Genomic DNA, 24,166 nt, shown 5'->3' with positions numbered 1-24,166 from the left:
TGCTACAATTGGAATTCAAAATCCATTGTGAGAAAGGTCCGGGCACAATAATTATTGCAGGCAACAATAATGTGTTCCGCATTGCCACTGAAAGGATGATCTGGACCAATGTGTACACCCCTATCTTGTACATGATCTGATCAGGTTAGTTCAGCAATTTTATATAGAACAAAGCATCCTGCAATGGCAAGTTCACAGAAATGAAAGTACTTAACGCCCCTGTCTTAATAGTATCTACAGATTAATATCCACCATCAGTAGCTCAGAATAGAGCATAAAATCAAGGCTGCAAATCCAGTGTAATACTGAGGGAGTGCTGAACTTTCAGAGGTGCCGTGTTTCAGAGGAGATGTTAAACCAAAGCTCTAATAACCTTTCTTTGTGTAGACTGCAGATATATATATCTACGCCTCTATCACAGACTAGTTTACTTTCTTCTTCAGTAGCAGTCACATTATGAAACAGCAAATTTAGTCTTAGCATTACTCTCATTTCACTTATTTGTTTTCTAACTTCACTTCAACCTGTTACCGTGATTAACTATAGCACATTTATGCAAGTCACTAAAACACCACTTGTGCAAACAACTCTGAATATGAATTTTTATTCAACTGAAAGCTGTAAATTCAGTTTGAAAACTATATCAGTTTTAAATCTCTCCATGTCTGCCAGTTCAAGGTAGTGTAAAGCCAATGTCATAGTTCAGCAGCATTACAAAGTACTGGGACAACAACATTGGAAATATGCACTTTTTAAAAATTACATGTTGTGATACTGCTCTGATCTAAGTTACAACATTCAGTGGATCAACATATTAATTGTGTTATGGACATGAAAGAGATTAATTTAAGCAGCATTATGTTCTCCTCTCACCACTCATCGGCAAAAACAGGTTTGTAAAATTTGCTTCTCCTTTTGTAAGTGATGATGTGTTTCCCAACCCCTCGGTTTTGGTGTCCAATGTCTCCTAATAATCCCACTGCAAACTCAAGATAGGGTGAACTCAAATAGGTTAGTTTATCTGTACACACTCAGAACATGGGAGAAGGATCACAATGCTGCTTCATTTACATCAGTAAGAAGTCTGACAACACCAGGTTTAAGTCCAACCAATTTATTTGACAGTAAACTCACAAGCTTTCCGGACAATGTGAGTGGAAGGAGCACTGATCACAGGTTAAAGAGATGTGTATTGTCTCCAGACAGCACAGTAGGTGAGGTTTTGCAAACCCAGGCAAGTCATGGGGGTTACAGATAGTGCAGCATGAACCCAAGATCCCAGTTGAGACCGTCCTCATGTGTGCGGAACTTGGCTATCAGTTTCTGCTCAGCGACTCTGCGCTGTCGTGTGTCATGAAGGCCGCCTTGGAGAATGCTTACCTGAAGGTCAGAGAGCGAATGCCCATAACCGCTGAAGTGTTCCCCAACAGGAAGGGAACAGTTTTGCATGGTGATTGTCGAGCCATGTTCATTCATCCGCTGTCATAGCATCTGCATGGTCTCCTCAACGTACCATGCTTCGAAGAGTCCAGCGCCATATCCTGTTCTTATGACGGCATCTTTCAGCGTCTGGAGATGTCTGTCACAATCCTTCTCATCTGAGCAGATCCTGTGGATATGGAGGGCTTGTCCGCAGGGGATGGCTTCTTTAATGTGTTTAGGGTGGAAGCTGGAGAAGTGGAGCATTGTGAGGTTGTCTGTGGGCTTGTGGTACAGTGAGGTGCTGAGGTGACCGTCCTTGACGGAGATGCATGTGTCCCAGAATGCAACCGATTCTGGAGAATAGTCCATGGTGAGTCTGATGGTGGGATGGAGCTTGTTGATGTCATCATATAGTTGTTTCAATGATTGTTCACCAAGAGTCCAAAGGAAGAAAATGTCATTGATGTATCTAGTGTATAGCATTGGTTGAAGGTCTTGTGCAGTGAAGAAATCTTATTTGAGCCTGTGCATGAAGATGTTGGCATATTGAGATGCGAATTTGGTCCCCATGGCTGTTCCGTGCGTCTGGATGAAAAACTGGTTGTTGAAGGTGAAGACATTGTGGTCCAGGATAAAGCGGATGAGTTGTAAAATTGCATCTGGAAACTGGCAGTTGTCGGCGTTGAGTACTGAGGTGGGTGCTGCAATGCCATCGTCATGGGGGATGTTGGTGTAGAGCGCCAAGACATCCATCGTGACGAGTAGCGTCCCTGGTTCAACTGCTCCATGTGTGCTGAGTTTCCGTAGGAAGTCCGTAGTGTCGCGACAAAAGCTGGGGGTTCTTTGTACAATGGGTTTCAGGATGCCTCGACATAGCCAGAGAGGTTCGCGCACAGGGTCCCATTGCCCAATACGATGGGACGGCCAGACGTGTTTGCCTTGTATATCTTTGGGAGGCAGTAGAGATCTCCAATGCGGGGAGTATATGGGATGAAGCATGGAGGGTGCTCTGAAGGTCCGGATCAAAGGTCTCGATCAGAGTGTTGAGTTGACGGGTGCGTTCTTTGGTCGGATCTGCAGGTAACTGTCTGTAGCGCTCCTCATTGTTTAGTTGCAGTAATCTGTTCTGTTCAGTATGATGATGGCCCTTCCTTTGTCTGCCAGTTTGATGACAATGTTGCAGTTGGCCTTGAGAGCGTGGATGGCATTGCGTTGCGCTTGGGTGACGTTCGGGGCTGTCTTGTGAGTGCGGCTGATGAATCTGGCGTTAGCGTACCTCCTGATAGCTTGGGCATACATGTCCAGTCAAGGACAACGGCCTTCCAGAGGAGTCCAATTGGACACCTTCCTCTTCGGGTGCTGCACTGCGGATCTCTCTGTCAGCTGTTCTGGTTCATCGGCTGTCTCCACTCACATTGTCGGCATCTTTAAGACTTGAATAGCAGGTTAGTTGAAAAGACTCACATTCTAATCAGTAATCTGTAAGTGCTGTTATATGTTCTGTCTGAGGCCAGAACTCTCCATTCACCTGACGAAGGGGCAAACCCCGAAAGCTTGTGAGTTTACTATCAAATAAATTGGTTGGACTTAAACCTGGTGTTGTCAGACTTCTTACTGTATTTACCCCAGTCCAACGCCAGCATCTCCACATCCTTTACATTCATACAGTAAAAGATAGATAGAGAAAAGAATGATTTACAGTGCAGAGACCACAGAGAAAATAAATAGTGTTTCTCATGGGTTCCAGAGTCCAGAATGGAAATCCAATACTTTCATGGAGGTCAGTGGACTGAAAACCGATGCTGGATAATTCACTTTTCCAGTGGTGTTGACGTCACATGATGAGTTAGGCATGCAGAGATGAATCAATCTTGTTTGCGATGGTGGAATGTAGGTGGGGCTAATTATTCATCCTGGGGCAGCGCTGCTCATTAGATGATAAAAAGTAGAGGGTTTGACAGTTTGCAGTCCAGCAAGGCGATATTATTGGTTCTACAAACCAGAGGCCTATCTCAACTCCTACCTCTCCACACTATCTTTGATAAGGGATAGTATCCCTCACTTGGGTCACCAAAAATCACTAAATATCTCAACCATTAAGAATTGAAATGAAGGTTGCAGTCTTAGCAGACGAGCAGACTCCTATCAGTCTGGGTAATGAAATGAAGGTGGCCTTGGGTAAAGTTCTTTCCAAATTTTCAATTTTCAAATTTTGTGCAGCTCACAAAAGGGTTACTATTGGCTCTTGAGGGATAACTTGAGATTTGAGTTTCTTCGATTTGACTGGATAGCTTCTTTGGTTTGGGTTCACAGGCAGACATAGATTCAGCCATGTTAGATCTTTGTCCAGTTTGATATTTTAAAAAATATAACAAGGTGCATATCTTTATATCTTTCGTAAACAAATATACAAGGTGAGTTCTTAGTCCCTCATATAAGAAAAAACTGATCTCCATCTGTCTTCCACAACCTTACGACACCCCAAAACACTTCATAGCCAAGAAAGTATGGTTATAGTATAGTTGCTGTTATCATGAAGACAAATGGCAGCTTACTTGCACAACAAGTTCCCCAAACAGAGATGAAATAAATAATCAAATTATCTGTTATAAATTCATTGATGAATTTAGTTTCGGTTTAAATATCAGCTGGACACTGGTGAGAACTCCCTGACCTTTCTCAAAATAATGCTATGGGCTAATTTATATCCACCCAAGAGGGGAAATTAGCCTTGGTTAAATAGGTCATCTGAAAGACTGCACCTCCACCAGTGCAATGCTCTCCTAGCACTACAGCCGATTCTCAGTCCAGTGTACAAATCACAGAAGTGGAACATGAACCCACAAACGCCTGACTCTGAGATTAGCTATATTGCTACACATATTGACTGCTCCAGTTTCCCTCCAGATTATGAATGACATAAAAGGCAATCTACTCCTGATAATTCCAATATCCAACAAAGCAATATAAATCAATGCAGTCAACAGGAATTTCACTTTCTAGAACTGAATCATCACATCATTTAAATTAAATTACTCTGTAATTGACTTTTCAGGTGCTCTGATAACGGGTCTTTTCTATTCTCTCCAAGTACTGCCTGATCTAATGGCTGTTTCCACAATTTTCAGATATCCAGCCTCTGCAGGCCTTTTAGTTTGTTTCATCCAGACCTCCTTCCTGTTTATTTCTCCAAATTATTTCTCAGTTACTCAGAAGTATGATTATTTCTTTTTTTTAACCATAAATGGCAGAAAATTTTCTAAAATCTTGATCCACAACGAGAACTGCTCTAAGCACAATAACTTCCCATAAACTATTACAATTTACAAACAATCTTGTATCCTGCACATGTCCTATTTACAAAACCTTCCTTCCTGTTCTCATGTTCCTATTCCACACTTATGAAGCATCCTAGCTTTGCATCTCCCAGCTCCTTGAGCCATACAGTGGAGAATCACAACCACCAATCCACTCAAAGCAAGATTGTAAGGTTAGGTAACCAATTACCATTAAAAGGCAGTTAAGCTTTACATCATTCAAATCCAGAATTCACATTCCTAAATTACTATCCAGGTACATAGGAAAAGGAGTAAATTATTTACCCTATAAAGCCTGTTCCATCATTTAATGAGATCACTCCTGATAAGCAACCTAACCCCTTATACTCACATCTTTGCCCCATTTTCCTGAAAACCTTTGGCTCGCTAAAACAATCTCAGTTTTAAAATTAACAATTGATCTGGCATCAATTTTGGTTTGCAGAAAAGATTTCCAAACATTTACCATCCTTTTCCCTAAGAAATATTTCTCAATTCTACTCCTGAAAAATTCCTCTCTGTCCACCTTATCTGTTCCCCTGAATAGCTTGAAAATTTCTTTCAAATCCTTTACGACCTTTAAAATTCCAAGGAACACAACTCTACCTTATGTATTTTCTCCATGTGTCTGATTTTAATTTCATTCCGAGTTCAGGTACCCAATCATACTTCACAGTCAATGTTATAAGCTCCTTCATCACCATTCCTGGGTAGGTCCAATCCCACTGGCAGAACAGCGTGACTAGAGGTAGCAGCACAATGGCATAGAGTCAGGAGGGTCTGATCCCGAAAGTCCTTAACATTGAATCCAAACACAAACTTCCATGGTATCAAGTTAAAAGTGGGTAAAGAGAACCTGCTAATGACCAACTACTGCACTCTCTTGACATTAAGCACAACTTGGAAGAAGCAGAAAGGGTAGTAGGAGCACAGGATGTACTCTGGCTGGGGGACTTCAATATCCATCACAAAGAGTGACTCAATAGAATCACCACTGACCAAGCTGGTCGAATCCTGAAGGGCATAGTTACGACACTGGTCTCAAGCAGGTGGTAATACGGCTAACAAGAGGTAAAAACCTGCTTAACTTCTCATCAACAAATGCATCTGTTCATAACAATATTGGTAAGAATCAAGCTCATAATCCTTGTGGAGTCAAAGACTTCTTTTCACATTGAGGATGTCATCTATCATATTGTCTGGTATTACCACCATGCTAAATGAAATGGATTCACGGCAGACCTAGCAACTCAAAACAGGATATCCCATGCACTGCTGTGGCTAAACAGCAGCAAAATCATATAAAACCAGATCTGTAAACCTCAAGGCCCAGTATATCCCTCAACTCCATCATCGAGCATGGTTCTGTCAAGAGTCCAAGAGCAGCACCAGGCACACGTAAAAATAAGGTGGCAACCTGGTGAAGCTACAACACAGGAACTATTGCACAACAAACAGCGAAAGCTGCATGCGATAAACACAACAAAGCGATCTCACAACCAATAGATCAGATCAAACCTAGCAGCCCTGCTGCATCCAATCATAGACAACTAAACAAAGGAGGGGGCTCCATGAGCAGCCCCCTCCACAATGATAGGGGAGCCCAGTAGATCAGTGCAAAAGAGAAGCAATTGCAATCATCCAGGAGTACCTAATAGATGACATATCTCGTCAGTTCTCTTATTGCTGTTGCATCTCAAATGCAGGTCAAATGAAATCAAATCAGCTGTTCAGTTAGTTCAATACACTCCACGTAACATGACAAGACTGAGCACTGAGCCCTGATAACACGCGGGCAATAGTACTATAGCCTTGCAGTCCAGAACAATCATCACCCATAACTAAGTTGAATCAGTACAACTGGTATCTGAATAACAATGTAGAAAATGCCCAGATCTGTCCTGTCCACCACACTCTCCACTCATCTGACAAAGCGGCAAACCCCAAAAGCCAATGGGTTTACTATCAAATAAACTTGTTGGACTTTAACCTGATGTTGTGAGACTTCTTACTGTCCACAGAAAGCAGGGTAAATCCAACTTGGCCAAATACCGTGCCTTTCGGTCTATTCTCGATCGACAGCAAAGTGATGGAAGGTTTTGTCGAAAGTGCTATCAAATGACACTTATATTGCAATAACCTTTACAATGATACTCAGTTTGGGTTCTGCCAGGGCCACTTGTCTCCTGATCTCATTACAGCCTTGGTCCAAATATGGACAAAGGAGCTAAATTCAAGAGGTGATAGCCCTTGATGTCAGATAGTGTTTGACTGAGCATGACATCAAGGAATCCTGGCAAAACTGAAGTCAATGGGAATCAAGTGGAAACCCTTCACTAGGTGAAGTCATAGCAAGCACAATGCAAGATGTTTGTGAAGTAAATCAGTTCAGGTCCAGGACATTGCTGCATGTGTTCTTCAGGGTAGTGTCTCAAGCTCAACCATCTGCAGCTGCTTCACCAATGACTTTCCCTCCACTGTAAGATCAGAAGTGGGATGTTCACTTGTTCAGTGCTCAGTATGATGTATAGCTCCTCATATGGGCGGCATGGTAGCACAGTGGTTAGCACTGCTGCTTCACAGCTCCAGGGACCTGGGTTCAAATCCTGGCTTGGGTCACTGCCTGTGTGGCGTTTGCACATTCTCCTCATGTCTGCGTGGGTTTCCTCCAGGTGCTCCGGTTTCCTCCCACAGTCCAAAGATTTGTGGGTTAGGTTGATTGGCCATGCTAAAAAAAAATTGCCCCTTAGTGTCCTGAGATATGTAGGTTAGAAGGATTAGTGGTTAAAATATGTAGGAATATGGGGGTAGGGCCTGGGTGGGATTGTGGTCAGTGCCGACTCGATGGGCCGAAAGACCTATTTCTGTACTGTAGGATTTCTATGATTCTTTCTATATACTGTTGCTGTTCATGTCCAAATGCAACAAGGCATCTTCAGGTTTGGGCTGATAAGTAACATTTGTGCCACACAAGTGCCAGGAAATGAATCATAGAAACCCTACAGTAAAGAGAGAGGCCATTCAGCCCATCGAGTCTGCACCAACCACAATCCCACCCAGGCCCTACCCCCATATCCCTACATATTTTACCCATTAATCCCTCTAACTTAAGCATCTCAGGACACTAAGGGGCAATTTTAGCACGGCCAATCAACCTAACCCACATATCTTTGGACTGTGGGAGGAAACCAGAGCACCCAGAGGAAATCCACACTGACACAAGGAGAATGTGCAAACTCCACACAGACAGTGACCCAAGCTGGCAATCGAATCCAGATCCCTGGAGCTGTGAAGCAGCAGTGCTAACTACTGTGCTATCATGCCGCTCAAACATCACCAATAAGAGAAAATCTAGCCTTCTTCCCTTGAAATTCAATACCATTATCGTCACTGAATACCCTGATCTCAATGTCCTGTGGGTTACCATTGATCAGAAATTGAACTGGACCAGCCATATAAATACTGTGGTTTACAAGGACAAGTTAGCAGTTGGAAATTCACTAATGAATAACTCATATCTTGACTCCCTAAGACCTGTTTATCACCTACCAGACAGAAGTCAGTTGGCTGGATGAGAGAAACTCCAACAACACTAAAACTACCTAAAATAAAGCAGCCCATTTGATCAGCACCCCACCCAACATCTCAAACATTCACTCCCTCTACCATCGACAGACAGTAGCAGCAGTGACCTAAAAGATGCACTGCTGCAACTCAACAAGTCTCCTTCGACAACACCATTTAGTAATATAATTTTTATTTGCTTTGTTTTTACATTTACAAATGCACCACTAACTTATACAAAATAGCAAAGCACATGGAATGTTAAGTATAAGTTATTCAAGAAATCAGATACTTGTTATGAAAGACAAAGACTGCAAAAGTTTATTAAAATATGAATTTTAAGTTATACCAGATCAGTAAAGTTCAAAGATAAGCAATGACAGCAGGAAATCACAATGCAATTCAAAAAAACGATAACTGGTTTCACATTCTTATTTGTTTACAAGGACTGGACACATTATTGTATACAAACATTATTCCCTTGAAATAAGTAAAACAGTAAATGTCATTTTGTAGATCTAAAAACCATATAATTTAAAAATCGCAATTATATAGTTTTACTTATTTCAGGGAAATAACAATTCAACCTTGTTTCTTTTTTCTAAAAACAATTTCAAAATGCAAGTCAAAACACTGCATATACAACTGTTTGTAATATAATTTAGTGCCCTTTAAATCTTATACTTAATTATAATATCAGTGTATAATGTAAAACTATTATAATGCAATGATGTGTATCATAATTTAATATTTATACTGTAATAAATTGCTCCCCATTGTAATCCATTCTGTGTCATAATGAGATGCTCTCTCTCTCTCTCTCTATTGTAATACAGATATTGGCTGCAGCTCATCCCTTTGTCTCAGATCAGAATAGTCCCACACCAGATAGCTGAACACAATGTCTGGGATAACACTGCTTGTGCTCCACGGTCAGAGATGTCACCTTTCAAGTGAGATGTTGAATTGAGCCCTTGCCTGCTCTCTCAGGTGGATATGAATGTTCCCATGGTACTATTCAAAGAAGATCAGGGGAGTTCTCCAGGGTGCCTGGATCAATATTTATGAATCAACAATCTTCATTAAATTGATCACCTGGACATTATCACATTCTTTTTACCGGACTGTGCACAAATAGCCTGTTGCCTTTCCTACACTACAAAATGACTTGCACTTTAAGTACAAAAAAATGTGCAGGTTAGGGGGACTGGCCGTGGCAAATGTGTGGGGTTACAGGTATAGGGCAGGGAGGTGGGTCTGGATAAGATGCTCTTTTTGGAGAATTAGTGCAGACTCCAATGGCCAAGTGACTTTCTTCTGCACTGCAAGGATCCTGGGATTCTATGGTACTTCATTGGCTGTAAAACACTTCGGCGCACCCTGAAAGACGTTATGTAAATACAAGTCTTTTTAATGTAATTCCACTATGATCTGTACCCATCTTTAATTCTATTAAAATAGTTTTACTGATTATAAGTCTTATGGTTGTTATTACAACCCACCATTTGATTCGAGTGCATTCACCCTGTGAGCCCATCATTCTTAGCATTATAATTGAAAGGTCTATTATAATGTATTTCCTTACATTCTAATAGTTAATTATCATTGACAGCTACATTACAATGCATTGCTTGTTATTATAATGTATGCCCTTGTTATAATCTTTTGTTCTCTATATTGTGATCCACTGCTCCTATTATACTTTTTGGTCTGTTTTGTTCATTTCAGACCATCTCTCTGTCTCAGCCTAATGTACTCTATATTCATCATCATTATCCACTGATCACTATAAAAATTATTGCTCTATTTCAATCCATTAATCCCACACACCGCTATGTATTACAATGCATTGCTCACTATTATGTGTTGCTGTCTATTTCCAGCCGCTGCTGCAATGTTATCCATTCGGAATGACAGACATTTACCTGCTGTAAGGTATCACAGTTCACACAGGAGGTTGAGCCCGCGGTCACCGGGTCTGCCGCCGCCACCTCGGCCGCCTGTGAACGGGATTCTCCGGGCATCATGTTCCCAGGGAACGGCTGCACTCGGCACTCAGCCCCGGGGCCCGCTCCGGCCCCACAACGACGCCATGCCCGAGTCGCACCACTGACGTCCAAAACACGCGACACACATAGGAAGGACCCCCAAGCGGCGGCCGTCGAGCTCAGGCTTTCGTCAATGAAAAACTCAGAAGCAGACGGTAGCAGCCGCAGCACGGCAACATGTACCGGAGTAACGAATAATGCCGCCTTGCAGATAAACACACGGCAGGACAAATGTAGGAATGTGTTAAATACTAACGGGCAGCTGCCCAGGCAGCGCAGCTGGCCAGGCCCCCAGGCAGTGCTCAGCAGTCAGGCTGAAGCTGTGGTGTTGTCGGGGTGAAGATGGTTTGTATCTATTGTGGGGACCAGGGATTGAATTCAGTCTGAATTTGAGTTGGTTTCTGGAGCAGGCAAGGAGCTGGATTAAGGGCCTGCCATGTCCACTCTGCAACACTGACTTTGAAACTTTGAGATAGGAATAAAATATAAAAAATAACTTTAAAAATCCGCCAGGATCAGAGTTATCCATGGTCAGTCACGGCTTCCCCATGGTCATTCAAAAGTATTCCAGGATCAGACTTAACTCCAGAATTATTCAGTTATTCAGGATCAGTCAAAGATTTTTTTCCCAACAATATACTTTATTTATAAAAATGTCAAATAAACTGTTGCAAATCTACATGCCTATGAATTGCACATAGTGCAGAATTAAAACTTTATTACAGTTCTATACAAATTACAGTCATAACATTGCAAACATTAAAACTATATACATGCCTCAGATTTTACTATGTGCTGTTATTTCTCAGATTGGCACACAGTTACGCAGGTCGAGGGTATTCTGCAGTTCCCGGACCCTCGGTCTGCATCCGTTAAAAGGCCTTTAAGTGTGGCGTTTCCCCATTGTGCCTTTGCGGCGGCTGCCCCAAGCTTCAGCGCGTCCCTGAGCACGTAGTCCTAGACCTTGGAATGTGCCAGTCTGCAACGCTCAGTCGAGGACAGTTCTTTCAACTGGAAGATCAGCAAGTTTCGGGCGGACCAAAGTGCATCCTTCACTGAGTTGATGACCTTCCAGCAGCAGTTGATATTTGTCTCAGTGTGTGCCCCTGGAAACAGCCCCTAGAGTACAGAGTCCAGCGTCACCGAGCTGCTGGGGACGAGCCTCGACAACTACCACTGCATTTCACTCCAGACCTTCTTTGCAAAGGCACGTTCCACAAGGAGATGTGCGACCCGTCTCATCAGCTCCGCAGCTGCTTCGAGGGCAGCGTGTGGTGATGTTGAGACCTCGAGCTTGCATAAAGGATCTGACAGGGAGCGCCCTTCTCACCACCAGCCAAGCCAGATCTTGGTGCTTGTTTGTGAGTTCTGCTGATGAGGCATTCTGCCAGATGACACTGACAGTCTGCTCAGGGAACCATCTGACAGGATCTGCCATCTCCATTTCTCTCAGGGCCCCAAGGACATTACGCACTGACCACTGCTTAATCACCATGTGGTCGAAGGTGTGTTTGCGGAAAAATTTCTCCACGAAGGACAGGTGCTGCGGTACGGTCCAACTACTTGGAGCGTTCTGCGGCAGTGTGGCCAGACCCGTCCTCTGCAACACTTGGGACAGGTAGAACCTCAAAAAAGTAGTGGCACTTGCTGTTAATGTTCCGAGGATCTCCACACAGCTTGACGCAGCCACACACAAAGGTGGCCATCAGGATGAGGGCGGCGTTGGGAACGTTTTTCCCTCTGTTCTCTAGAGATTTGTGCATCGCCTCCCCCCGGACGCGATCCATCTTTGATCTCCAGATAAACTTGAAGGTGGCCTGCGTCACTGCTGCAGCGCAGGATTTGGGGATAGGCCACACCTGCGCCACATACAACAACACAGACAGCACCTTGCACTGGATCACCAGGTTTTTTTCCTGTCAGGGAGAGGGAGCGTTGCTCCCACAAGCCCAGTTTCTGCCTGGCTTTTGCCGCTCCAAACCATATCCCCAGCACCTTCAGATAATCTGCCCTGACGGTGAAGGGGACAAAGGATTTGTCAGCCCAGTTCCCAAAGAACATGGCCTCGCTCTTACCCTGGTTTACTTTGACTCCCGATGCCAGCTTGAACTGCTCGCAGACCTGGAGGAGCCTGCGAACAGATGAGGGGTCCGAGCAGAAGACAGCCACGTCATCCATGTACAGGGAGGCTTTGACCTGCGTGCCTCCACTGCCTGGGATTGTCACCCCTTTGATGCCTGGGTTGCTTCTGAGGGCCTCGGCAAAGGGTTCAGTGAAACACACAAAAAGTGTGCCTTGAATAAACTGTGCTTCTCTCTTCACCTTTGTCAGCTGTGGCTCATCTGGCAGCACTCCTGCCTCTGAGTCACAAGGTTCGCAATTGAAGCTCCAGTCTAGGGCATGAGCTCAAAAATCGAGACCAGCATTCCACTTTCAGCGGTGCGGGGGGGTGATCTTGTTGGCGACGTGGCAAGCCAATAAGATAGCAAGGCTAAAAGTTTGTTCGCATAATCTTTGCAACCTGATGTGATCAGCTAAATGCCCAGCAATGGTGTGAAGCCAATTTGCATGGAATTGAATAAATTTCAATCCAATTAGTGCATCCAGAATCTTCCAGCTCCCAGAATCTTTCTCCTTGGCAGCGTGCTGTTGGCAAGAGTCACTACTGAACTCCAGCAGCAGAGACCAGGCAGCAAGGCTATGTGGGGGGATGGGGATCAGAGGCAATTGAGCCCATGGAAGGTTGGGGGCATGGCCACGCAGTGCACATTGGGCAGTGCCAGCTGGCAGTGCCTGGTTGAGCACCATAACTGTGCCAGGAATGTGTGACTTAAGTGGGGGCCTGACTGGGTGTGGCCTTGGTGGGAATGGAGCCTAAATTGGGGTGGGATTATGACTAGCAATGGGGGAGGGGAGGTTGTATGCATGTTAATGGGGTGTTATGCAGAGGTGAGCTCTGCATTCCATTAACATGCATACAATCCTGATTCATTAATAGAGAGAAGGTGGCAGTGGTAATGAGTAAGAGGTCCTTACCCATATTGATCTGATGCCATGAGACTTCATAGGGCCAAGAATCAATTTTGAGGACTCACTGGGCCATTCCCTCTTGACTGTTTACCATTGCGTTGCATCATCTCTGGTCTGTCCTGTCAACGGGACAGGACATATACACAGCTGGTGATTGAGTTGTCTGGTTATAATGGTATGATGCTGCGAATATAACCATCTAAGCTTGACTTGTCTGTGAGATAACTCTTCCCATTTTAACACCAGTCCCCAGATGTTAGTCAAGATGATGCTGCATTGTTGACTGGGTTCAATAAACTTAAGTGATATTCCATTCCCATGTGGACTCTATTTTCTTATTTGACTTTTCTGCAGCAGTTTGATATATCTGGGTGGCATTACGGGAAGTCAGTTACATTATTGTGGGTTAGGAGTGTTTTGTCAGCTGGACAGATGACAGACTTCATTTCTTAAACGGTATTAGTCAACCAGATGAGCTTTTCTGACAATCCAGTGGTTTCATCATCACCATTACTGAGACTTTTATCCCAGATATATTTTAAGAAGTTTCACAACAACAGGTTAAAGTCCAACAGGTTTAGAAAGAACAAAGAACAACAGAGCACGGGAAACAGGCCCTTCGGCCCAACAAGCCCGCGCTGCCATTTTAACATTATGAGTGCCATCCTCTACCCATGACCCTTATCTACACCTATTGGGGGAGAATGAGGGAAGACTAATTTAGGGACAATTTGTTACCCCAATTAGCCTAAGAGCATGTTTTTGGGATGTGGGAGGAAACCGGAGCACCCGGAGAAAACCCACGCAATCACGGGGAGAATGTGCAAACTCCCACAGACACCGGCCCAAATCTATGTATCTGCACAGCAAACAGTGATATTTGGTTTATTTGGTATCACGAGCTTTCAGCACCCTGTTCCTTTAGCTGGTCACTGCTCACCTGATGAAGGCAGTAAAAAGTCTCACAACACCAGGATAAAGTCCAACAGGTTTATTTTGTAGCAAAAGCCACGAGCTTTTGGAGCGCTTGCTGCTCCTTCGTCAGGTGAGTAGGAGTTCTGTTCACAAACAGGGCATATGCAGACACAAACTCAATTTACAAAATAATGGTTGGAATGCGAGACCTGGCATGATGGCCTCACCCAAGGACCTCAGAGGCCATTGAAGACCCTGGGGAGGGGTCGGACGCATGGACAGACAGTGCCCATCAGCAGTGCCCACCTGGTGGTGCCCACCTGGCAGTGCTCAGCAGTGGCCATTGAACAGCCTGATAGTGCCGGTTGGGCACCGTCAGTGTTCCTGTTGAGCAGGGGCAAATAGGGAGACAAATCAGGATAGCCCCAATGCCCTGACGCTGGTGACCCATGTCGGGGGTGGGAGGGCGGGAGAGGTGTGGTGGAGGGGGGCGGCAGGGGAACATGCCACTGATGAGTGTTGGGGGAATTGATCCCAATGTCAATGGGTTGTGGGAGGGGGTCTCCCAATGCACTGTGAGATCGGGGCTCCCTTGCGAAATGGCACCCAAGCGCTCTGAAGCCCCACCCACCCTCTCCATCCACCCTAGTACTGACACAAAACTCCGAACACTCTATAAAGTGATTGAGTGTGGGAGGATTGCGGCGTGCACCCATGAAACCATCGTTCTCTTTGTTATGATGCTTAGAAATTTCTTGGGAGAATCTCCCCCCGAATGCCCTTCAGCACGCACCAGCAAGAGTTGCAGTCTGCTATCCTATGCACAACATAGTAAACAGCGAGCTGGCATGGTGGTAATGTCACTGGACTAGTAATCCAGTATGGCCAGTCTAATTTCCAAGGACACAGCAGCTGGTGGAATTTGAATTCAGTTATTAAATCTGCAATTAAAAAGCTAGTTTCGCTAATAGTGATCTTGAAACTATTGTTGAGTGTTATAAAAACCCATCTGGTTCACTATTATCCTTTTAGGGAAGGAAATTTGCCGATCTTACCTGGTCTGGCCTACTTATGACTCCAGACCCATAGCAATGTGGTGGACCCTTAAGTGAGTTGAGTCTGGGTGAACTTGTCTTGTGTATAAATCCATAAGCTTCAGTGAAGTGCTTTAAACTTTGTTTGCTAATTGTTTGAAATGCCATGTGTGGGAATTTTAAAAATATTTCTTGACAGCTTTTGAGGTGGGGACCATGTCTCTGTACTCAGAATACAATAGCAGCACTCCAAGGCTGATGTGCCTACTCAGCCTCCCAATTACCACTATATATGTAGTCCTATTTTCAAATAAAGAACCCAAATTATTGTTTTACTAATTCTTTTCATATGATTGGTACATTTATGTTGAATAGAAAACTTAATAATCAGGAGATTGTAAAAAAGATGTTGAGATATTGGAGAAGGTGCTAAAATAATTTACAAGGATAATATACTGTATTCTCCCCTGTTAGAATTCTTGGAACCAAATCATTTCTTGAGTTTTGAATTTTCTGGATGACAAAATACATTAGAATTCCCAATCACATGTGCGTGAACCATAAAATACCGCAGAAATAAATATTTACCTGAAACAGTAATAATAAAACATTATACAACAGTAATAAAAGTAGTTATACTTATCTAAATACTGTATCATCCATATTTTTGCTCACTATTAAAATGACGCCAATGACATTGAGGGAACACCTGATTCTGTTCAAAACATTTCTGAATAACTTATTTCTAAACAGTAGATGTCTGGACTGAGGTGGTTGCAGTGTATTAAATATGTGTTGTTACACATATCAACAAACTTTAAACAGGCTGTGCTCCTTTTTCTAGGAAAAAGAAATTGGAAGGAGTTGCAGACAGTGATGAAGGTTATCAGAGAATACAGCAAGAGATAGCTAGGCTGGAAAATTAGGTGGAGAAATGGCAGAGGGAATTTAATCCAGACAAATGAGAGGTGATGCATTTTAGTAGGTGCAATTCAGGTGGGAAAATAAATGGCAGAACCATCAGGAGCGTAACTACACAGAGAGATCTGGGAGTACAGATCCTTAAAAGTGGCAGCGCTGGTGGAAAAGGTGGTGAAGAAAGCACATGGCATGCTTGCCTTCATCGGGCAGGGCATTGAGTATAAAAGTTGGCAAATTATGTTACAGTTATATTAAATGTTGGTTAGGCTAATTTGGAACACTTGTCCCATTCTGGTCGCCAAACTACCAAAAGACTGTGGAGGCTTTGGAGAGAGCACAGAAAAGGTTTACCAGGAGGATACCTGGTATGGAAGGTATTAACTATGAAGAGAAATTGAATAATCTGGGATTCTTCTTCCTGGAAAGATGGAAGCTGAGAGGCAACCTGATAGAAGTTTATAAAATTATGAGGGGCATTAGATAAGGTAAACAGTTGGAAGCGTTTTTTCAGTGCAGAAATGACAGTCACAAGGGGGCACAAGCTCAAGTTAAGGGAGGAATGGTTCAATAGAGATGTGCAGGGGAACTTTTTTACACAGAGGGTGGTGGAGGATGAGGGAAGTACAATTGATGTAGCTTATCTGGATTTTAGCAAAGCATTTGACAAGGTCCCATATGGGAGACTGGTTGAGAAGGTTGAAGCACTTGGAATTCAGGATAACTTGAAGAGATGAATCTGAAACTGGCTTAGTTACAGGACACAAAGGGTGGTAGAAGGTTGTTTGAGTGATTGGAGCCTGCTTGTCCAGTGGCATACCACAAAGTTCAATACAGAGTCCATTATTGTTTGTTTTATATGTAAATTATATAAATAATAATATTGGGGGAATATTAAGCACTGAAGATGACACCAAGATTTATAGGGTGGTTAATAATGAAGAAGAAGGTCATGGGTTACAGGATGACATAGATTGGTTGGTCAGATGGACAGAGCAGTGGCAAATGATATTGAACCCTGATAAATGGGAGGTGATGCACTTTAGAAAAGGTAACAAGACAAGGATGACAGACAATTAATGAATGACAGAGCATAAGAAGCTCAGAGGAACAGATAGATCTTGGGGTACTTATTCACAGATCACTGAAAGCAGCAGGGCAGGTGAATCAGATAGTTAAGAAGGCATATGGGACACTTGCAGTCATGGCACAGAGTAAAAGAGCAAGGGGATAGTGTTGGAGCTGTATAGAACATTGGTTACACCACAGCTGGAGTACTGTGTGCAGTTCTGGTCACCTCACTCTTGGGAGGGTGTGATTGCATGAAAGGGGGGGTAGAGGAGATTCACCAGAGTGTTGTTTGGAATGGAGCATTTGAGCTATAAGGAGAGACTGGATAGGCTTGGATTGTTTTCTTTAGAGCAGAGAAGGATGAGGGGGGACATGATTGAGGTGTATAAGATTATGAGGGTTATGTACAGGGTGAGCTGTTCCTCTTGGTTCAGGGGTCAATACAATGCACTGCCTGGGAAAGCAGTGGAGGCCGGAAACCTTACAACCTTTAAAAAGTATTTGGATGAGCACTTGAAATACCATAATATTTATGGATGTAACATGTTGGAAAGTGGGATTAGCACAACTTTAGTGATAGTTATTGTTAGTGCAGACCCGATGGACCAAAGGGCCTTTTTTGTGCTGTATGATTTTACTCAATGGAAAGATTAATTAAAGAGGGGTGGATGGAGACTCATTTTGAATAAACACTGGTATGCACCAAGTGGCCTGAATCACCGATTCTTGTGCTATATATTCTAACCAATTCTATGTAATGCTATTAGGTGGAACTTATATCGTGTATACTTCAGTCATTGATTTCTCTAAATTGTGCCGCTGGACTCCTATGTCATACTACAAGTAAGCACCCACCTGAAATGGCAGGCCTAGGCCACACTTTAGACAGCCTCCAGCAAAATGGCAGTGTTTTCTGTTATCATCATTGTGGGTCTTAGATGAAGTTCTCCTTGGCAAGACTGCTGGTGAGTTCTTTTCATCTCCTTACTCTGGTTAGATTTTCTCCTTGGCTTTTCTCTATTTTAGTCTTTCTTCAAGTTCTGTTGGCTTTTCCCCCGTGCTGTTGTTGTCCTGCAGTCATTTCTCCTGCTGTTTTTTCCAGTCGCTGTTTACTTGGTGCTTTTTCTGTCAGCCTTTCTGCTGTCATCTGTTATCATCGTTGTGGAGCTTAGGTGAGATTGCCCTTGGTCTGAATCGCTAGAGGCAAGGCTGTTGAGAAACTATCCTTTATTGAACATTTTACTCATTATGCACAGTACAAAGCTTCTCATAGAACTGTCGCTCATATACTCTGATGACATGTAATTCTGCACCACTGATGATGTAGACTGTCTTAGTAAATATTTAACATGAACTCTTTACACTACATGTTTGACTGGGAATTGGATGGCAAGTTCAGCCTGTGATTCTTAGAAAGCTACAACCCCATTTCCATAATTTAATGAAATCAAAATTGTATAGAGTCTGTAATGGGCAATGATTCGTTCCACCAAATTAATGCAAAAATATTACCTATAGATGTGTATTTTCAGGATGGCAAGTGTTTGGTGCCTGTCACCCAGAGTGCTGACTCCAAGAGCCCCACTGCCATTTCACAGTCTAATGAGGACTTCCATCCACATTTGAAAGGAAGCCCTACCTTGTCGCCCTATCAGAATGGCTGACAGCTGTCCAACGCTGTCCCAGGGAGGGTAGAGGAGGCCCTGGAATGTCGCCAGGGGTGGAGGCAATATCACTGTTGAGGGTTGGGCTGGAAGTCTCCGGTCCAATAATGGAACACATCCCCTGTCTGAAGGGGCCTTCCGATGGAGGCAATCCCCTTTCCCACCCAAGGGTGAGAACTTTCTCTGTTTTCCACCCTCAGTTATCGGGCACCTTTCAGCCTAAAAATCGAGGCTGAGTGGGAAAAGGCCCTTCCGTGGCCATTAAATGACCACTTAGGGATCTTAACTGGAGGCCCAGTTCACCCCACCATAAAATTACACCTGGGTCAGGATGGGATCCCAGAGGAAAACCCATCGATGCTATTTTACACCCCATCTTGCCTCAAAATCTGCCCGGAGGAGTATAAAATGCCGTCCATCATGTCACAATCACATTAGTTCCAGGGAGCTTTCATTCTTCAGTGCTGTTGAGGAGTAACAACGTAGTGTGTTGGGACATGACAATGTGTTCTTTTTAAGTGATTATTAAAGCTTTTCCAGGAACTCTAAATAGCAAGATTGCTTTGGATGCACATCTACTCAAATTTGGATATTCCTAGTGCCTTTAAAATGTCGAAATGCACATCATTTGAGTCTTATTGGTGGATTTTCCTTAGACCTTGCCATTAAATGCTGTGTTTCTGTTCTTGGGCGTGATCAGTACCTTCATGTTCAGTATTAACAAGATGTAAAAACTTTAAACCCCCTCCTCCACAAAAGTCCCAAAGGTTCATTCTCAACAAGTTGACATGCTGTATTGCAGTTTTGACACATGGGACAGTGCTATCAAATGGCATAGGACTTGGGTTTATATCTGTATTTCATATGTACTAAAGTTCCCAAGCTCAGGCAGAGGAACACAGCTCAGGCATTCTTGCATTCATCTAATAAGAATGTTATTGAGACTAACCCGAGTTACTCACTTGGGAAACATTTGCTGCACGAGAGGTTTATAATGAAACAAAGGAATTCACAAGAACTGAAAAAAAGAAGTTACTAAGCAAAGGAGTTGAATAGTCCTCATTTGAGAGACAGAACTATCACAGCTTATTGTTTATGAAGGAAAATATTTTCGATCCTTGTTACAACCCCATCACATAAAAGCTTAAGATTAAAGGAAAGAAGGAGTCATAGCTGGGTCACTAGGCCAGAATTTCATTAAATTTTAAAGGGTGAATCAACAAAAGTAACCATGGAGACAGCACAAATAAGGACTCAATTGCAGTTTTCTGAGAGTTGGAGTAAACATTTAACGAAATTGATAACTGAGTGTTTAACTGTCATAAAAGGAGGCAGACAACCTTTGGCAATGGGATTCTAATTAAATTCCTGATAATGTAAGCAATCAATAAAATTCCGTATGACTTGTCACTTTACCTGAGTTTTTGATAAAGTTGCGATAGTCATAGAATTTTCATAGATAGTTACAGCACTGAGATAGGCAGTTTGGCCCATCTAGATCTTGTCGTTACTCCCAGGTATAATGCTCTGTGCTCTCACAATTAAAATATAGAACACTATTTAAAATAAATTGATTAACTCATCTGTTAAAATAGAGGGAAAAGGAAATGTTATAATTATTCCGAGGTTGAAGTCCCACAATGTAATTTCAAGATCTGTGTGTTTTTTGTTTTGTTTGCCGTTCTTGATACATAGAAGAGCTCAGTGGTATCTAACTTTTCAATTCTGTATTAAGTTTCTTTAACAATTCTTCAGATTGCGTCATTTTTGGAAGGAGTGAAAAATAAAAAATTCAGATAATTAAAATCTGTATGTTAATCTTCGTTAATATTTACTAATTTACTCATGAAAGATCATTTATATTACAGTAAAATAGAACAATTAAAATTATATTCAACAGTAGACAACCACAAGTATGAAAATGTTGGGGGATCAAACTTAACAACTGTACAACAGTGTGGACGGAAACACTTCCTCAGTACATCACTAGGAGGCACTGTTGTCCATTATATGCTGCCTGTCATATAGATTCAAAATTATGTTAAATGACAGTTATTTTTAAAACTGAAGAATAATTACAGTATCAACTTTAGCTTAAAAAATAAACCAGAATGTTAAAATAGCTTTATTCCATATCAAATAATTTACTTTACATCATGCCAATTATCTATACTACACTAAAAAGTATAAACTATCATGGTTGGTATTCATCCTGGAAATGTTGAGGAACTAATACTTTCTTCATGTTGTTTGAAGCTATGGGAAGGAGGCAGTGCACTGTGAACTCTGTTCAGTGTGATGTGAGTCAATTAGTGCTAATTTGTTTAGAAGTCCACAGTTGCTGTCTGTTTAATAGTTTCAGGATGCCCAAGGCAATGACTCAATAGACTGGATTATTCAGCAGCAACATTACAGAGCTGTGTAATGTGGGAAATAAGAAATCTCACAACACCAGGTTAAAGTCCAACTGGTTTTTTTGGTAACAAAAGCCACTAACTTTCGGAGCGCTTGCTGCTCCTTCGTCTTCACCTGACAAAGGAGCAGCAGGTGCTCCAAAAGTTAGAATGTAATTACTCATTCAGAGGTTGAAGCTGTGTGTTGAGATCAGGAAGATAGCAATGAGGGTGGTGAGGTGGACCCCAGCATGGAGGGTGCAGATGAAAGAGAATCATCATAACTAATCATCATCATTTTCGTGGAACCTGGTAGCTATTAGCGCCACACATTGACATCAGTCTGGTTTGGCCTCTTCCTCTGGACCCTCTGTTTCCTTGCCCTCATTGTGCTCAAGCCTTCTGATGTAATATTATGTAGCTCCACATATTGGCAGGACACCTCCTCTGCTGAAGCAACAGGTTGTGTAGGGCACAACAAACCACAATGATGTGTGAAACCTTTGGAGAGTATACTGGAGTATGCCACCTGAACTGTTCAGACATCATAACTGCATCTTCAAGTTGCCAATGATTTGTTGCATCAATGAATATGTTATGGCATGTGCAGTATGATACCTTTCTTCTGAGGGAACTTGTGGCTGTCAAATGAGCATTAGCAGGCTTGTCTTTTATGAGTATGAAGAGACAACCTTGGATGTGTCCTTGAAGATCTGTGGCGCCTGTGAGTGATTCAAGATTTAGGAGTCATGGGGGCATCCAGAGTTTCGCAGATACCTGCATAATCTCCTTATTGTGATTGCAGACCAGCTGCACATTGAGAGAGTGGAACCATTTCAGTTGATGAATCTTACTCGCTGCTAGACGGAGCTCATAAAGCCACATGACTGCAGTTGATAGCACCCTGCATCTGTGGGAATCCAGAGATAGCAGCAAAACCCACTGCTCTGACATTCTGGCTGGCATCATTGAGAAAAAACTGCACGTAATTGTTAGACTTGCTTAATAGAGTGTTGGTGACCTCCCATTTCTGAGCAGACACTTGGGAAGTCCTGCAGAAGTCCTGTTGAAGCTCTGGAAGATGTTCAGAGTAGTGATGACTGCGAGAGCCACTCGCAACGGATGCTTCCCGATAGCTCCCCCTGGACGATGTGGCAGACATGAACAACCACATCCCCAGATATGCAGAGACATTGAAGACCCTGTCTATCACTCTTCTGAAGGTATGAGAATTGTCTTCTGTAGGCCCTTAGTCTTGCCAGATCCCTCCTCAAATTCTCTGTCAACCCCAGCATCTGTAGGCTACTCTTTTCATCTTCAGTTGCCGTTCTTTCGCCATCGCTCGGTCAAAATCCTATAACTCCCTTCCCAACAGTTGTTGGTGTATCCGCACCATATAGACTACAGTGGTTCAAGAAGGCAGCTCACCACCATCTTGTCAATGGCAATTAAGGATGGGCAATAAATGCACTTAGCCACTGACGCCCACATCTCGAAAATTAATTTTTAAAAATGGGCCAGAAATGTACATATGCATTATGGCAATCATGTCAGAACTCTAAGGAGCCTTGTACCCAAAACATGGGCGCTACAGAGCTCAACTTGTGTGCCCATGTGTTTGTATTAAATAGGTTAAGCTGTTAACCTTTTTTAAAAAAAGCACAGAGAGATTTTATATCAGAAGAGTCAAATGTAACTAAACCACCTGGCGGGAGACTGATGAGATTGAGTACAATGCTGCAATTACTCTGGTGTGGCTCCTGATCCCTTAGGTTGGTTAGTTAGTTTTCAATTACCGTCAATATATTAAGTATTGATTCAACGCACAATGACTGGCATTAAAATGTTTTAAAATGTGCTCATGTAAAATCCAGTACTTGATTATTTCTGTTACTTTCACTGCTGATCCTCCTTAATGTCTCAAATTTAATAGTGTAACAATTTGTCTTTAAATATGCCATCACCATAAGATATAAGATTATTCTTAATTCACCACTAAAATGCTGAGCCCAAGGTGGTAGATATGAATAGATATTCAAGTTCTGTTTCAGATGCTAATCATGTTTCCATCATATTAATTATGCATGTCCCTTCATTACTCAGCGAAGTCTCCATTTCCAACATCTCACTGTAACTTTTTATTTGTGAGTTTATATCAGAACAGCAGCACTTTAATATAATAAGATATTCAAAGGTGAAAAAGAATACTGCGAAATAACAGGAGGGTGATTGGTGAAAGTGACCAATAGAATGATGAAAGAGATAGATTTTGGAGGAATTGTTTGAAGAGGAGAGAGTCGAATCACATCTGAAATTTTTTTAACTAAGTGCTGTATGATTGCGACTGGGAGCTCATCCAAAAAAAATCAGCATGATTCCCTTCTGTTTTCACGCTCATTCAGCACTCCTTTTTTTCATAGAATTCCACCCTGAGACTGTGCCTGAAGATCTTATTACTGAGGGAAAAGAGGAGGGCGCATGCTATATAGAGGTCTCCATTGGATTGGCTATGATAGAATTCTGGGGTCTGTTCAATGCTATAAGCTTGCGAGTATATTATCAAATAAATAGGTTGGACTAAAACCTGGTGTTGTCAGACTTTTTACTGTGATTACAGATGAATACAGATAAAGAGCAAAGTTACAAGTGCCAAACTAAAGACAGTTGCCTAGCAAAATTAAGAAGTACAATTTTAGTAGCATGAAAATCAACAGACTGATAAGTTTTGGTATTGGAATCCACAAAACTGATGCATCTGTGGAATGCCAGCAAAGGGTAAATGCACCAACA

General features: G+C 42.6%; 1 protein-coding gene across 1 annotated transcript in view; it reads right to left on the bottom strand.

Moving 5' to 3' along the window:
* Positions 1-24,166, bottom strand: part of ice1 (KIAA0947-like (H. sapiens)) — a 152,674-nt gene that overhangs the window by 71,601 nt on the left and 56,907 nt on the right. The window contains exon 2 of the mRNA XM_080214491.1: positions 10,229-10,555. Coding sequence (XP_080070617.1) covers positions 10,229-10,555 — 327 coding nt within the window. The remainder of the gene's footprint in view (positions 1-10,228; positions 10,556-24,166) is intronic.

The sequence above is a fragment of the Carcharhinus amblyrhynchos genome, chromosome 2, assembly GCF_965287045.1.
Source record: "Carcharhinus amblyrhynchos chromosome 2, sCarAmb.v2.hapA, whole genome shotgun sequence".
NCBI classification, from domain to species: Eukaryota; Metazoa; Chordata; class Chondrichthyes; order Carcharhiniformes; family Carcharhinidae; genus Carcharhinus; species Carcharhinus amblyrhynchos.
Note: the sequence above shows the minus strand (reverse complement) of the source record. Positions and strands in the feature narration are given on the sequence as shown.